General features: G+C 49.5%; 1 protein-coding gene and 1 long non-coding RNA gene across 5 annotated transcripts in view; one reads left to right on the forward strand and one right to left on the reverse strand.

The window, feature by feature from the left end:
• Window positions 1-16: 16 nt before the first annotated feature.
• Window positions 17-16,054, forward strand: part of ITGA10 (integrin subunit alpha 10) — a 17,723-nt gene continuing 1,685 nt past the window's right edge. The window contains exons 1-29 of one of the 4 annotated variants that reach the window (XM_019956656.2): window positions 17-794; window positions 2,282-2,393; window positions 2,593-2,702; window positions 3,287-3,378; window positions 3,605-3,719; window positions 4,647-4,774; window positions 4,948-5,096; window positions 6,291-6,441; window positions 6,591-6,756; window positions 6,891-6,964; window positions 7,210-7,354; window positions 7,561-7,709; window positions 7,945-8,088; window positions 8,224-8,427; window positions 9,160-9,290; window positions 9,699-9,865; window positions 9,950-10,092; window positions 10,517-10,630; window positions 10,833-10,918; window positions 11,073-11,214; window positions 11,373-11,465; window positions 11,627-11,703; window positions 11,861-11,950; window positions 12,384-12,468; window positions 12,637-12,750; window positions 13,013-13,093; window positions 13,246-13,359; window positions 15,339-15,434; window positions 15,708-15,821. In XM_019956656.2, coding sequence (XP_019812215.2) covers window positions 743-794; window positions 2,282-2,393; window positions 2,593-2,702; window positions 3,287-3,378; window positions 3,605-3,719; window positions 4,647-4,774; window positions 4,948-5,096; window positions 6,291-6,441; window positions 6,591-6,756; window positions 6,891-6,964; window positions 7,210-7,354; window positions 7,561-7,709; window positions 7,945-8,088; window positions 8,224-8,427; window positions 9,160-9,290; window positions 9,699-9,865; window positions 9,950-10,092; window positions 10,517-10,630; window positions 10,833-10,918; window positions 11,073-11,214; window positions 11,373-11,465; window positions 11,627-11,703; window positions 11,861-11,950; window positions 12,384-12,468; window positions 12,637-12,750; window positions 13,013-13,093; window positions 13,246-13,359; window positions 15,339-15,434; window positions 15,708-15,821 — 3,438 coding nt within the window. In that variant the 5' untranslated portion in view covers window positions 17-742. Of the gene's footprint in view, window positions 795-2,281; window positions 2,394-2,592; window positions 2,703-3,286; window positions 3,379-3,604; window positions 3,720-4,646; window positions 4,775-4,947; window positions 5,097-6,290; window positions 6,442-6,590; window positions 6,757-6,890; window positions 6,965-7,209; window positions 7,355-7,560; window positions 7,710-7,944; window positions 8,089-8,223; window positions 8,428-9,159; window positions 9,291-9,698; window positions 9,866-9,949; window positions 10,093-10,516; window positions 10,631-10,832; window positions 10,919-11,072; window positions 11,215-11,372; window positions 11,466-11,626; window positions 11,704-11,860; window positions 11,951-12,383; window positions 12,469-12,636; window positions 12,751-13,012; window positions 13,094-13,245; window positions 13,360-15,338; window positions 15,435-15,707; window positions 15,822-16,054 lie in introns of those variants that run through there. The other 3 variants (XM_019956657.2, XR_011565701.1, XR_011565702.1) reach the window with 3 other exon arrangements.
• LOC139182140 (uncharacterized) overlaps window positions 9,199-16,054 on the reverse strand; it is a 23,330-nt gene continuing 16,474 nt past the window's right edge. Inside the window, exons 2-3 of the long non-coding RNA XR_011565706.1 lie at window positions 9,941-10,127; window positions 9,199-9,333 (exon numbers count right to left, since the gene is read on the reverse strand). This is a non-coding gene — a long non-coding RNA (uncharacterized lncRNA). The remainder of the gene's footprint in view (window positions 9,334-9,940; window positions 10,128-16,054) is intronic.

Raw genomic sequence — 16,054 nt, forward strand, 5'->3', positions numbered from 1 at the left:
TGAGTGTCTACAGTATGTAGGTCATAATACTAAGTGGTAGAGATATAAAAAGCTAAGAGGCACCATGGTCCCAACTGCAGAAGTTTATAACCTAGCTGAGGAGATGAGGGTATAATGATAAAGTAATTATACTGGTTCCACAAAACATACCCCATACCAATTTATGGTTTATATTTCCTCCAAAAGCTGTAATACCCTAGGTAGCATAGGCTAAGAGTCACAAGCAGAACTAAGTGGAGTGGGTGAGTCTTGGTTTGTGGGTGGATTGTGTCTTCACTTGTTCGGACTCTTTGAGTAGTTGGGGAAATGGTATCACTGGTATCAACTCTCATTTTCCATATTCCAGATTGAGATAAATAAGGTTAGGAAGTAAAAAGAATCTGTTTCCCAGTCCTATCTTCTATTCCAAACTCAGGGAAAGCATTATTGCTTCCAACAACAAAGGACAGAAAAAAAGGAATAGAAAGAAATGACAGAAAGTCAAGAGTTATGTTCTCTTTGGAAACTGAGTTGATGCCTCCAGGGGGCAGCACCAAGGCAGAGAAATACACTAAAATCTCTCATTCCTCCTTCCTTGGGCTAGGGCTCCCCACAGTTCCCCACCATCACTCCTCCCATTCCTTCCAACTTTATTTTTAGCTGCCGGTGGGAGGGGGCAGGATGGGAGGGAAAGTAAAGAAAACAGAGAAGGAGAGGGACAGAGGCAGAGAGGACTTCTCACACGGACAGAGAACATCAAGGCATGGAATTCCCCCTCATCCCTCACCTGTTCTTGCCCCTGATGTTCCTGACAGGTGAGGGAGGTTAACTTCTTGGTTTCTGGTGGGAATGGAAGATCCACAGATTTTTGGCCTTGGGACCTTTACGGTTAAAATTCTTTGGGAGTTAGGTGGAGGGGTTAACTGGTTCTATGTTGTGTGTGTGTGTGTGTGTGTGTGTGTGTACGTATGTACATGCGTGCGATGCATGCATGGGTTTGCGTTCTTATGCCCACACATATGACTGCCTGGCAAAGGCTGAAGCTGTCCACTGCCTTGTGTAATATTTGTGTCCAATTATATAAAACTTTGTCCTAAACCTTGGAGTCGACCAAAAAGAAACATGACGTGAACTTCCACGTGGCTAGTCTGATTACTATTACCCGCCCCCACCCCTCCCTAATTCTCCCTATCCTTGGTGGTCTCTGGGCTCCTGAGGCATAACTAGCTAACAGTGTGGTCAGAACTCTGGGTTTATCTAACCAATGAGCTACAGTTACTGGTCATACAGCCCTACCAGCCTCCCAGATGCAGTAAGGCTCACATACAAAATATCTTTCTGAAAATGAGCATGTTTTGAGACAGAGCAATAGCCATTGGTGAAAGTGGTGGTGGGGTGGCCTGAGAGGGGTTACTTGAAGGAGCAAGTCGCAGGGAAAGAAGCATGGGAGGGACAAGAGGCCTGGAATTTTTTCTCATCAGTGCCCTGTAATCTTTGTTTCCTAAAATACCAGCTCTGATTTTAAGCGGGTTGGGGTTGGGAGGGAAGAGTCAGCCAGGACATGATTGAGGGGGTCTTCAGAGTGGGCTGAGAGTTAAGGAAGAAATGCAAGCAGGCAGGGGGCATCAGGAGGGGGATGAGTTAGGAAGCAGATGGTGAGAAACTTTGAGAGTGATGGGACCCTTGGAAAGAATGGATGGCAAACCATGTGTGTAGGCAGGCAAGTGGCTCCACCCAGTTAATTGCCACTGAGGTTTCCAGGGCTGGAATCAACCAGAGACCTAGACACTGGAGAAAGAGAGTGAGAGAGTAACAATGATACTGGGAGTTAAGAAGAAATGAGACCCAAACATGCAGTGTTCTCTAACCTCCTCTTGTTCTCCCTATGGTCCTGGGTTTGGGTAGAATTTGGAAAGAATAGTTTTTCTGGGGCTGCAGAAAAGCAACCCTCACTTGGCCTGGAGAGGAGGATGTGTAGGAGGAATGATGTAGAAAAGAGGAAGTTGCCTCTTCCAGGCATGTCTGTGAATGAGATTTCAAGGATAGGAATGGAAATACAGCTGTGCAACAGCATGGCAGAGGGCCACAGCTTAGACATCTCTACCCAAACACAGGAAGGAAATCATCCTTGCTTGGAGCTCTGAGTGCATGACATTGATGGAGTCCAGGGCAGCTTGTAAGACGAAGGGAGTTAGGCTGAGATCAGTATGTTCCCTTTGCAGCTTCTCTCTGGCTTTTCCTCTGTGTACTCATTAGCCTTTCTGACTGCTTCCTGCTAACCTTATGATCCTGGCCCCGTCAGGTCTCTGCTCCTCCTTTAACCTGGATGTGCATCGCCCACGCCTATTTCTAGGCCCACCGGAGGCTGAATTTGGATACAGTGTCTTACAACATGTTGGGGGTGGACGACAATGGTGAGGAGGAAACCAGAGGGCCGAGGGATTGGGACTGGAGTAGAGCTGTTAAAGGGGAGGCAAGGTGGATGGAAATATAAACTAACCTGGTTCTTTGGAAGTGACTGGGGCTCTAGACTTGCCGTCAACACGCCCTTTCCCTCTGGCCTATCTTAAGTGTCATATTCACACTGTGCTTGTATTCATTTCCTCTCCCCAGGATGCTGGTGGGTGCCCCCTGGGATGGGCCTTCAGGTGACCGAAGGGGGGATGTTTATCGCTGCCTTGTAGGGGGCTCCCACAGTGCCCCATGTGCCAAGGGCCACTTGGGTAAGAAGATTCCTCACTCTTCTAACCCCTAACCTTAATATACTAGTGGCTTTGATCCCTTACATCTCACTTCTTTAAAAAAAATTTTTTTTTGGATTATAGTTAATTTACAATGTTGTGTTATTTTCAAGTGTACAGCAAAATGGTTCAGTTATACATACACATATATCCACTCTTTTTCAGATTCTTTTCTCATATAGGTTATTACAGAATGTTGAGTAGAGTTCCCTGTGCTATACAGTAGGTCCTTGTTGGTTATCTGTTTTATATTAATAGTGTGTGTATGTTAATCTCAAGCTCCTAATTTGTCCCCCACCCCACATTTCCCCTTTGGTAACCATAAATGTGTTTTCTAAGTCTGTGAATCTGTTTCTGTTTTGTAAACAAGTTCATTTATATAGTTAAAAAAATTAGATTCCACATATGAGTGATATCACACCTCACTTATTCACCTCCATATCCCACACACTCCTCGTTCCTGACTTGATCCTGACCCCTTCTCTTCCTCTTCCAAGATCACCTTGAACTCGGTCACCCCATCTGTGACCTCGTGACCTCATGTTCTTCCACTCCCCTTCAACCAGGTGACCATCCACTGGGAAATTCATCTCGTCCTGCTGTGAATATGCACCTGGGGATGTCTCTGTTAGAGACAGATGGCAATGGGGGATTCATGGTAAGCTAAGGAAAGAGTGGTGGTAGGGTCTCTGAAGATTCGTGGTAGAGAAAAGGGCAGTCTGGCAAGGGAAACTGGTCTATGGGGAGAGGTCAAGGAGTTAAAAACCCTAGAAAGCAAGAAGGGAAATCTCGGGGAGTGGTCTCACTGCCTCCTTTGACAAGGAGCGTATTCTGAGGGTGCCCTCGCAAGCCTGTGAGTAACTGTTTCCTTTACCAATCCCCAGGCTTGCGCCCCTCTCTGGTCTCGTGCTTGCGGCTCATCTGTCTTCAGTTCTGGAATATGTGCCCGTGTAGATGCTTCATTCCGGCCCCAGGGAAGCCTGGCACCCACCGCACAACGTGAGCCAGGAGAAGGGCCCAAGTCCCCAGAATAGGGGGTGCAGGGTGGGAAAAAGATGGGGCTTCAGTGTATGATGCTTGACCAGGGACCTGCATGGCTATCCTCACTGAGACCTAATGTGTGTGCAAAGGCTCCATGTTTCCTAACAGATTAGAATTCAGACTCTTTACCAGGGTATCAAGACTCCATGAACTGATTTAGTTCAGTCACTCAGTTGTGTCTGAACTGATTTAACCAACTTCAGAACTCAACTCTCACTGTATTCCTCCATACCTTACACCTTGACTATAGCCTTCACTTCACTTTTCTTGTATATGTCACCTGTTTTTATACCTCCATCTCCTTTTATTTAAAGTGTTCTCCACCCAGATGCCTTTCCTTATATTCTCCTCAAACATCTCCAGTCTTCAATATCTTCTCAGCTGCTGCCTCCTTTTATTCCCCACCATCAGAACTGATCCTCTATTGTTCTCTCATAACATAAAATGGTGCTAAGTTTCTACTTGCGCTTAATTCCATCTTCGTTGTCTTTGAGTCAATTGTATGTATTCCCATCTTCTCTTTTATTCAGTTCTATATTTATCTAGGACTGGGTAATCTTCCTTGTATGTAAGAAGTGCCTAATAGTTTGAATTAAATATGCCCTCCTGTGACACAGTGGTAAAGAACCTGCCTGCCAGTGCAGGAGACGTGGGTTCAATCCCTGGGTCAGGAAGATCCCCTGGAAAAGGAAATGGCAACCCATCCAGTTTTCTTGCCTGGGAAATCCCATGGACAAAGAAACCTGGTGGGCTATAGTCTATGGGGTCATAAAGAGTCAGACACAATTGAACGACTAACACTTTCCTGTGACCTCTTTCCTTGTTGTCCCCGTGCCCAATATTCTTTGCCCCTCTGTTTACCATCACCGTTACCCCTTCTCCTAGGCTGCCCCACATACATGGATGTCGTCATTGTCTTGGATGGCTCCAACAGCATCTACCCTTGGTCTGAAGTTCAGACCTTCCTACGAAGACTGGTAGGGAGATTGTTTATTGACCCGGAACAGATACAGGTAAGAGAAGGCAGGATGGATGGGCATGGAGGGAAGAATCGGGGAGAGAGAAGATAAATGTAGGCAGTATCTTCAGTAGTATCCAGGTGCTCTTCTCCCCTCCCTCACATACTTTCTTCTCCTTCCCCCTGCCCATTACACACACTCCATTAGAGTGCACACTTTATTCTCAGGTGGGGCTGGTACAGTATGGAGAGAGCTCTGTCCACGAGTGGTCCCTGGGAGATTTCCGAACCAAGGAAGAAGTGGTGAGAGCAGCAAGGAACCTGAGCCGGCGAGAGGGACGAGAAACAAAGACTGCTCAAGCAATAATGATGGCCTGGTGAGACAGTGGGAAGGGGAGTTTGGGCGGCCAGAAGGGTTAGGGGAAGGTTTGGAGTGCAATGTGTACATCCCGACACGTGTTGCTTGCTTATGTTTGTTTGCATGCTAATCGTAGGTGAGTCTAAATTGCTCATCATTGCATTCCTCATTGCCTTTCTACAAAGTATCCGTCTGTGTCTCTCCACATTTCTGCTTTACGTCTGCAGATGGAATTCTGTCTGTATACCTTCACTCTCCCTTTTTTACGAAAAGATTTATTTGTTATTTGTTTATTGATTGATTGATTTTTGGCTGCTTTGGGTCTTTGTTGCCATGTGCAGGCTTTCTCTAGTTGCAGCAAGCAGGCACTACTCTTCGTTGCAGTGCACGGGCTTCTCACTGTGGTTACTTCTCTTGTGGAGCACGGGCTATAGGGCTCTTGGGCTTTGGTAGTTGCAGCTCAAGAGCACTGGAGCGCAGGCTCAGTAGTTGTGGCTCATGGGCTTAGCTACTCTGTGGCATGTGGAAACTTCCTGGACCAGGGATCAAACCTGTGTCCCTTGCATTGGCAGGCGGATTCTCAATCATTGAGCCACCAGGGAAGCCCCTCACTCCCACTTTGATGTTGGCCCTTGGGTTCTCCACCACTCATGTTCTCACCCATTTTCCAAACTCGACAAAACTGATCTCTGGGAAGACTCCCCTGACCTGACCATTCTTTATTCTATGTGCTGGTGGCTCAGCTGGTAAAGAATCTGCCTGCAGTGCAGGAGACCTGGGTTCATTCCCTGGGTTGGGAAGATCCCTTGGAGAAGGGAATGGCAACCCACTCCAGTATTCTTGCTTGGAGAATTCCAGGGACAGAGGAGCCTGGCAGGCAGGCTACATGTTTCATGGGGTCTAAAGATTTGGTTGTTACTAACACTTTCACTTTTTTCCCCTCACCCTTAATATTTATCCTCCTAAATACAATATTTGCTGAATGAATCTGTGAGTGGATGGATTTTATACTTATTTGCACTGATGATATGCTGCTCTGTATGTTATAGGACACCCCCACACTATGTGCCAGTCTGTATGCTAGACAGTTGGGGAAATGGGCTAAAAGGCAAAAGGTCTGACCTCAGTGAACGGCTGGCAATGTTAAGTACTGGGTATGTGTATCTATCTGCACACATCTGATCACACCTCACTCCCTTGTTTATCTTCTCAGCACAGAAGGATTCAGTCAGTCCCGCGGGGGCCGACCAGAGGCTGCCAGGCTACTGGTGGTTGTCACTGATGGAGAGTCCCATGACGGAGAAGAGCTTCCCACAGCACTACAGGCCTGTGAGGCTGGAAGAGTGACACGCTATGGGATTGCTGTGAGAATCAACTCTGGATCTGCAAGGATGGAAGGGGGTGGGGATGGTGACACTGAGGACTGGGAACTTAAGGAAAACAGATATTGATAACTTCCCAGACCACTCACAACATACAACTAACAGATTCCACCTTGATCTCCTGACCCCAGGTCCTTGGTCACTACCTCCGGCGGCAGCGAGACCCCAGTTCTTTCCTGCGAGAAATCAGAGCTATTGCTAGTGATCCAGACGAGAAATTCTTCTTCAATGTCACAGATGAAGCGGCACTGACTGACATTGTGGATGCATTAGGGGACCGGATTTTTGGCCTTGAGGGTAATGATTACCCTGGAGAAAAAGGACAGGGCAGGGGGAGTTCTGGGGTATAAGTGGGGTTCTGGAAAAAGTTTATTAGGTCAAAGGAGGAACCATCTTCCCTTATATTGCCTCAATGTTTTCTTACACTCCAGGGTCCCATGGAGAAAATGAAAGCTCCTTTGGGCTGGAAATGTCTCAGATTGGTTTCTCTACTCATCAGCTAAAGGTTGGACAGACTCTGACCGCCCCCCCATGACCCCTCTCAACATCTGACTCCTTCCAGCCTCTAACTCAGACAACTTCAATCCCAGTGCTCTTCTACACTGCCCCTTTAACTAATGTCCTTGCTGACCTTCCCATGCCTTTCCAACCGACCCCAGTCTGCCCTCAGTGACCCTCTCACTCCTGGAGAGTTTTTTCTTCTTATTCCCCACTGTCTTTTCAGCGACCCTATCTGGTTCTGCCCTACAGGATGGGATTCTCTTTGGAATGGTGGGGGCTTATGACTGGGGGGGCTCAGTGTTATGGCTTGAAGAAGGTCGCCGCCTCTTCCCACCACGGACAGCCCTGGAAGATGAGTTCCCCCCTGCATTGCAGAACCATGCAGCCTACCTGGGTGAGTAGCAGAGAGCTGCAAAGGATTAGAGGGTGGTGGGGAAAAATGCTTCCCCAGTGGGGGCTATCAGGTACTTACTGCTAACTCATGCAGTTTCTCACTGATCTGCTACTTTCCTTGAGACCTCCTTCTGTGCCTTTAGGGAACCATCCTACTCTGACCCCATTTTCTTTCCCTGTCACCCCTAATTCCTTGTCCACTTCTAGGTTACTCTGTTTCCTCCATGTTTTTGCGGGGTGGTCGCCGCCTCTTTCTCTCAGGGGCTCCTCGGTTTAGTCATCGAGGAAAGGTCATCGCCTTCCAACTTAAGAAAGATGGGGCTGTAAGGGTCGCCCAGAGCCTCCAGGGGGAGCAGGTAGGGCATCCAAGGTGGGGGGGTGAGGCCCGTGGGTCCCCAGGGACTCCAGGCTGCTGGGGGAGGGACTCCAGGCTGTGGGGGAAGATGGTGAAGGGGCAAGAGAGGGGCCTTAGAAATGTGTGATGAATTCTGGTTGTCAGGGGTCTGAGGACCAGATCGGCAGGTCCTTCCCACTTGTCCATAATCTTGCCTTCCCTTTCCCCTGGGATCACCACTGCCCACCACTCTCCAGATTGGCTCGTACTTTGGCAGCGAACTCTGCCCATTGGACATCGATGGGGATGGAACAACTGATGTCTTACTTGTGGCTGCCCCCATGTTCCTGGGCCCCCAGAACAAGGAGACAGGACGTGTTTATGTGTATCTAGTGGGCCAGGTGAGACTTACTGGGATGCCCTAGAACTTGTCTGTGGGGGGTAGAGGAGGGAGGGGAGGCACACACATTTGAGGGCTGGCCGACAGGTCAGGACTCTCTGATCAGCACATTCGGTCTTCTCCTCACCACCACCAGCCATCCTTGCTGACACTCCAGAGAACACTTCAGCCAGAATCCCCCCAGGATGCTCGGTTTGGCTTTGCCATGGGTGCTCTTCCTGATTTGAACCAAGATGGTTTTGCTGATGTGGCTGTGGGGGCGCCGCTGGAGGATGGGCACCGTGGAGCCCTGTACCTCTATCACGGGGCCCAGAGAGGAGTCAGGCCGCGTCCTGCACAGGTCAGAAGAGCCCCGATGAAGCAGGGGCATGGTGAGGGGAAGGGGGTACACACCCTTTTCTTATCATTGTTCCCCTGGGCTTGAGACCCAAGCTGAACAAGTGCCTTTTTTTGATTGTTTATTTTTATTTATTTATTTTTGGCTGGGCTGAGTCTTTGTTGCTTTTGTAAGGGCTTTCTCTCATTGTGGTGAGTGGGGGCTACTTTTGGTTTAGGTGCTCGGCCTTCTGACTGTGGTGGCTTCTCTTGTTGCGGAGCACAGGCTCTAGGCTCTCAGGCTTCAGTAATTGTGGCCCACAGGCTCAGTAGCTGTGGCTCACAGGTCCGAGTGTGCAGGCTTCAGTAGTTGCAGCACGCGGGCTCAGTACTTGTGACTCTTGGGCTCTAGAGCACAGGCTCAGTAGTTGTGGCACATGGGGTTAGTTGCTCTGCAGCATGTGGAATCTTCCTGGACTAGGGATTGAACCTGTGTCCCCCGCATCAGCAGGTGGAGTCTTATCCACCTGGGAAGTCCAACAAGTGCCTTTTTTTTTTTTTTTTTTAATCAGTAGTCAAAAACGTGAGGCAATGGGGGCAGGAAACATATCGCTATACTAGCGACTCCTGAACACACACAAGTTTTTTTCCTTCCTCCTCATGCTTGAGTGGAGAATTAGAAAAAGCCGGATCGGATGGGAGGGCTCAGAAACCAGGTGTGTGAGTCCCTGTTCAGTCTCTCCTCTCTCCCTCTCAGCGGATTGCCGCTGTCGCCATGCCGCAGGCCCTCAGCTACTTTGGCCGAAGTGTGGATGGCCGGCTGGATCTAGATGGTGATGACCTGGTCGATGTGGCTGTGGGTGCCCAAGGGGCAGCCATCCTGCTCAGGTGAGCAGTCGCAGCTCAGGCAGCAGTGGACAACATGGCACAGCTGTTAAAAGCAAGGGCTTTGGAGTCACAGACTTACATCTGGCTTCTTGATCAACTTACTCTGCGCCTCCATTCTCCTAGTTTATAAAATGGGAATAATACCTATACCTGCTTTATAGGCTTGTGGTGAGGATTAAATGTGATAATCTGTACAAAGATCTAAACACCATGCCTAGAGCACATGGCAGGTGCTTATTGAATATCAGCTATTAGCTTACTTGTGTCCAAAGGTTCAGGGCAGGCTGGCTCGTGTGTCGCCCAGCTCCTTATTCTTTCTTTTGACCTCAGGGAGGCAAATACTGGAGATCACCTTTCTCTAAGGGCTTTCCTCCCATGTCTAGACTTTTTTTCCCACCCTGTTCCCAGCTCCCGGCCCATTGTCCGCCTGGCCCCTTCACTAGATGTGACCCCGCCGGCCATCAGCGTGGTTCAGAGGGACTGTAAGCGACGAGGCCAGGAGGCAACCTGCCTGTCCGCAGCCCTTTGCTTCCAAGTGACCTCCCGCACTCCTGGCCACTGGGATCGCCGATTCCGTGAGTGACTGGGCAGCAGTCCAACCCCTCCCTGCCCTAGTCTTGGGACCCCTCTCCACCCGCACTCTTGCCCACCCCATTCAGATGTGCGGTTCACAGCATCGCTGGATGAGTGGACAACCGCAGCCCGGGCAGCATTTGACGGCTCTGGCCAGAGGCTGTCCCCTCGGCGGCTCCGGCTCAGTGTGGGGAACATCACTTGTGAGCAACTGCACTTCCACGTGCTGGTGAGGAGTGGGCAGGAACTGCTTGGCATCAGGGCCTGGGAGTGAGAGGAAGGCTGCATCAGAGGGGGAGATTCTGTTGGATCGGCAAGAAATCTGAAGTGGGAAAAGTGAGAGAGTTCAGACTTTGGAGGCAGGCTGATCTGGGTTTGAATCCTGCTCTGCCGTTTAGCACCTGTGCATTCTGGCAAGTCGCATCACCTGCAAACCTTAGTTTCCTTGCCTGAAAAGGGGAGATTAATAATAACAACGTTAAAGGAGTTGTCTTAGAATTAAATGTAATAGTATTGATAAAACCTTAGGACAGTACCTAGCACACAGGAAGTGCTCAGTAAATGATCAGTGTAATTATCACATTCTACCAAGATTCCTGGGTCGTCCTCCCTTACCCTGGTTCCCCATGAGCCTTCACTCTGGTTTCTCTCAGGATACGTCAGATTACCTCCGGCCAGTGTCCTTGTCTGTGACCTTTGCTTTGGACAACACCACAAAGCCAGGGCCCATGCTGGATGAGGGCTCACCCACCTCCATCCGAAAGCTGGTCAGCAGTGCCAAGCCCCGCTCTGCCCCCGCGTCACCACACTGCGCTTCTCAGGGAATTCAAGAGAAAGGGGTGGGGGCAGACATGAGATCACAGTGGGATCTGACCTAGGCACCCACTCTTCTCTTTTCACTTGTCCTCCAATCCCATTCCTTTCTCCCATGCCTTCCTCTCAGTCCTCAGCCCCTTCTCTCTCCTCTAGGTCCCCTTCTCCAAGGACTGTGGCCCTGATAACGAATGTGTCACAGATTTGGTACTTCAAGCTAATATGGACATCAGAGGCTCCAGGTGGGATGGACATGAACAGGCCAAACCGGGCTGACTTGAGACAAACCAGAAGGGACTTGAAGGGAGATGGAGGGTTGTTTCTTGCCCAGGGAAACAGAAATGAGACTTCTGGCTCCCCTTCAACTCTGGGCTGCCCTTTATCCACCATTCCTAGGAAGGACCCATTCGTGGTTCGAGGGGGTCGGCGGAAAGTGCTGGTGTCAGCAACTCTGGAGAACAAGAAGGAGAATGCCTACAACACTAGCCTGAGCCTCAACTTTTCCAGAAACCTCCACCTATCCAGTTTCACTCCACAGGTGCCCTTGGGGAAGGGAGTTCAGGGGAATCAGGGAAGGAGGAAGACAGTTGGAGTGCTGGCTATGAGGGCCTCTGGGAAAGGCTGTGTTTAGAGGCTGCAGGCAAGAGGGCAGTCGCAGCCCCAGCACGGCCTTCACCCTGCTTCCTCTGCTCTCAGAGCAACAGCCCAGTGAAGGTGGAGTGTGCAGCCCCCACCCCGCATACCCGGCTCTGCAGCGTGGGGCATCCTGTCTTCCAGACAGGAGCCAAGGTGAGTCGGGGCCTAGGATGAGAAGGGGGCTTTGAGAGATCAGGGGCTGGAATCTGTGGGGCCTGGGAGTTTAGGGAAGGAGGCTCACAGATGGGCTCCCATTCCTCTGTAGTTGTCCCATGAAGAGAAACCTACCATGTCCCCATGTCCCTTGCCCCTAGGTGACCTTCCTGCTAGAGTTTGAGTTTAGTTGCTCCTTTCTCCTGAGCCAGGTCCTTGTGAGGCTGACGGCCACCAGGTGAGAGGAGTGGGCATCTCCTCCCAGCCCTCTCCTGTTAGGTCTTGATGCGGGTGGTGTGGGAGTGAGAATGGGGGTGGAAGCACCATGACTCCCTCACTCCAGAGAAGGGGGTCTGAGACAGGGCTGGGATGTGAGCCTCCCCTTGACCCTACAGCAGTAGCCTGGAGAGAAACGGAACGCTTCGAGATAACACAGCCCAGACCTCAGCCTACATTCAGTATGAGCCTCACCTCCTATTCTCCAGGTATGGCTCAGCTCCTCACTGGGACCCCATTCGGACCCCAGACTCGTCCTCTTTATGTTCGCTCCCTCTCCCTCCATGTGCTTCAGTGTTTCTGAACACCAAACCCCTGGGTTGCCCCATCTTTTTGGCCTTAATCCCACTCATGCTAAACCTTCTCTTTTAAGCATTTCTCCTTCCTAGGTATGGGTATACCTATACATCCTAGTTGTAGGGCTTTGCTGGGCCCTGGGGGTTGGAGCTGGGGTGGTGAGATGTGGCTATAAAGTTTATGCCAAGTCTGTGTCATATGTCATTTCTGTCTTTGCCGTGTACCCCCATATCTTTATCCATGTGCTGGCCCTTCCTACCACGAATCTGTCTGTGTGCTGATCGTGTGCCCGTGTTTCTGTGTCATGGCTGTGACCATGTACTTCCTGACTTGGTGTCTACGCAGTGAGTCCACTCTGCACCGCTATGAGGTTCACCCATATGGAACCCTCCCAGTGGGCCCTGGCCCCGAATTCAAAACCACTCTTAGGGTGAGAAGCCAGAGGGGCCTTGGCATGAGCAGAGGGATGGAGAGGAGTCCTGGGAAAAGGATGGGAAGGGTCTCTCTTAGATTTCAGTGGCATCGAGGGTAAAGTGGAATAGGTGAGGAAGGGTCTTTCTCTGTCTCTCACCTCTTCCTTTTCCAATCCTCCTTTTAGGTTCAGAACCTTGGCTGCTATGTGGTCAGCGGCCTCATTGTCTCAGCCCTCCTTCCAGCTGTGGCCTATGGGGGCAATTACTTCCTGTCACTGTCTCAAGTCATCACTAACAATGTGAGTCTGGCCTGGGGGCCTATGGAACCCTGCCACCTTGATCTAGCGGACTCCCTCAGCTCATCTGCTGGGTCTCTGCTCTCAGGAATCCTCCCTCTCTGGCGAGGAGGGGAATTTCTTTTCCATATCTACCTTCTTTGAGAAGAAAGAAAGGGATTACCCAGGGAAGAACTTCAAGAGTGTGGGTGGTGTGCTCCTGCTCAGCCTGGAGGGGCCGGCCTATTGCCATCCAGGGGATCCCTCAAGTTTGCTCTTCCTCTAGGCCAGCTGCACAGTGCAGAACCTGACCGAACCCCCAGGGCCCCCTGTGCATCCAGAGGAGCTTCAGCACACAAGCAGGCTGGTATGAGTCACAGCGGGGTGAAGAAGGTTTCCAGAGCAGGAATGGAGGGATGAACGGTGGAGTTCAGAGCTTTGGGTGGAAGGTAGAGCCCGGAGTGGGGCATGGGGATTGTTCCCCCTCCAGGGTCCTGATCTGTCTCTCTCTTCTGATAGAATGAGAGCAATACTCGCTGCCAGGTTGTGAGGTGCCACCTTGGGCGGCTGGCAAAGGGGACCGAGATCTCTGTTGGACTACTGAGGCTGGTTCACAATGAATTTTTCCGGAGGGTAAACGTTTCCTTTTCTACTACTCTCCCCTGCTGCTGCTATCTGGAACTTTAGCATAGGCATTTCGGAGACAGACTCATGTTCAGGTTTGAGCTTTGCCTCCTACTAGCAAAGTTATTTCATTTTTCTAAGCTTCTTTCTCCTCATCTCTAAAATAAGGAATAAAATATCTACTTCATGAGGTTGTTGTAAAGAACAAACTAATGAGATGCACTCATTCAAAGCTAGTTACTGTTCTTGTATTTTCCTCCATTTATCATCTCTTAGTGTTATTATCCGGAGAAGTCAATGGTACCCCACTCCAGTACTCTTGCCTGGAAAATCCCATGGACGGAGGAGCCTGGTAGGCTGCAGTTCATGGAGTCGCTAAGAGTCGGACACGACTGAGCGACTTTACTTTCACTTTTCACTTTCATGCATTGGAGAAGGAAATGGCAACCCACTCCAGTGTTCTTGCCTGGAGAATCCCAGGGACGGGGGAGCCTGATGGGCTGCCGTCTATGGGGTTGCACAGAGTCAGACACGACTGAAGCGACTTAGCAGCAGCAGCAGCAGTGTTATTATCACTAAGATATATAGGATACCTAAATTCAATCAATCCATCAAATGCCTACTATATAAAAGGCCCTGTGTTATATATATATTCCCCTGTGACTACAGAGAATATCCCCAACATTTAGCATCATGGCTTCCCAGATGACACTAGTAAAAGGTTCCCAGGTAAAGAACCTGCCTGCCAATGCAGGAGACGTAATATATGCGGGTTTGATCCCTGGATTGGGAAGATCTCCTGGAAAAGGAAATGGCAACCCATTCCAGTATCCTTGCCTGGAAAATTCCATGGACAGAAGAGCCTGGCAGGCTACAGTCCATGGAATTGCAAAGAGTCAGACATGACTGAGCATGTCTAGTTAACTCATTATACTGATTTAATATATTTTTATTAAATGAACCAGTAAAGAGTTGATATTACATGTAGGATATGCATGGAGGGTAGTGGGAAGTGATATTGTATAGTGAAAAGGATCTAAATTATGAAAATTCTTTAAAGCTGAGGAGTTGAATTTAACATGATAGGTAGTCAGGAGTCAGTGTGAGTTCCTTAGCAGGGCAATGACATCTTAATTATAACAGCTGTTTAGTACTAGGGGTTTATATTGTACTTTCCTATGTGCCATCTACTTTGAATAATATAAGATCCCTGGGATGTAGGCATTTTTCAGGAACGTTAAGTCTGACAGACCATCCTTCCCTAAGTCCGGTTCTCTCTTTATCTCTCTTTGGTATCCTTTTTTCATTCATTCATTTACTCTTTTAACAAAGGTTTATTGAGAAGTTGTGCTAGGCACTAGGGACACATAAGTTACTAACACTTGACCTCAAGGATTTTATAGTTCAACAGAGATGAAAGAGAAATAAGCAGAATATTATAACCTAGTCCAGGGTGATGGGGATTAGCAGGAAACACTTTTCTACTTCCCAGAGGGGACAACATCTAAACTTCAACCTGAAGGAAGGGTAGGAGTTAGCCAAAAAAAAGGGGTTGAATGCATTTAAAGAGGAGTAGAGCACCCAGAGTCTATGAAGGGCCACAGGCTTTCCATCTGTTACCCTTCTTCTCTTTCCCTATCGCTCTCCAATCTTTTCCTCTGCTCTTGAGGGTCCTGGAAGTTATCCCCCAAGCCTCATCTTTGCCATTAGGGTCCTGAGACCTGTTCCACCTGATGATGTTGTTGTTGTTAGTCGCTAAGTTGTGTCTGACTCTTTTGCAACCCCATGGACTATAGCCCATCAGGCTCCTCTGTCCGTGGGATTTCCCAGGCAAGAATGCTAGAGTGGGTTACCATTTTCTTCTCTAGGGGATCTTCCTGAACCAGGGATCGAACCTCACTCTTCTGCATTGGCAGGCGGGTTCTTTACCATTGAGCCACCAGGGAAGCCCAGTCATGGCTCACTTTAAATCTCTTTCCATTCCACAGGCCAAATTCAAGTCTCTGACAGTGGTCAGCACCTTCGAACTGAGCACTGAGGAGGGCAGCGTCCTATTGCTGACTGAAGCCTCCCGGTGGAGCGAGGTGGGGCTGGAGACTGAGTTTGAGAGCTGTGAAACTAGCAAGGGTGGCGATAGCATCAGGGTCCCCGTGAGCTTGTTCACAACAGGGGTGTCTTCATTAGGCAGCATTCAGGGAGTCAGAAGTGGTCAATCAGAATGGTGGATCCCCCTGCCTCCATTCTGACCTGTTTCTTCCCTTTTATTCTTCTGTTTGGGGGCTGAGTTTGCTACAGTGTGGGGTGAAGCTAACTGGGCAAAAGGGTGCAAGTAAAAACCAGCGCTCCTGTCTATGCAGAGCCTCCTGGAGGTGATTCAGTCCCGCCCTGTCCTCATCTCTCTGTGGATCCTCATTGGCAGTGTCCTGGGAGGGCTGCTCCTGCTTGCTCTTCTTGTTTTCTGCCTTTGGAAGGTAAGCACTGCTGAAGTGGACAGTATGGGGCATGGTGCCCATGAGTTAAGATAGCCTTCATTACAGCAGGGAAAACTGGGTTTGTGCTGGGCAACTAAGCAGGCTGTGGGTGTCTCCAGATCTCCTTCACTGTCTTCCACGAATCTTAGTTGAATTAAACCAAAGCCAAATAATATAAATTTGAATCTCATTTTTGGAAGCAGAACAAAACTGAAGGCTTCAGATACCTCTAA

This window comes from Bos indicus, chromosome 3 (assembly GCF_029378745.1).
Source record: "Bos indicus isolate NIAB-ARS_2022 breed Sahiwal x Tharparkar chromosome 3, NIAB-ARS_B.indTharparkar_mat_pri_1.0, whole genome shotgun sequence".
NCBI classification, from domain to species: domain Eukaryota; kingdom Metazoa; phylum Chordata; class Mammalia; order Artiodactyla; family Bovidae; genus Bos; species Bos indicus.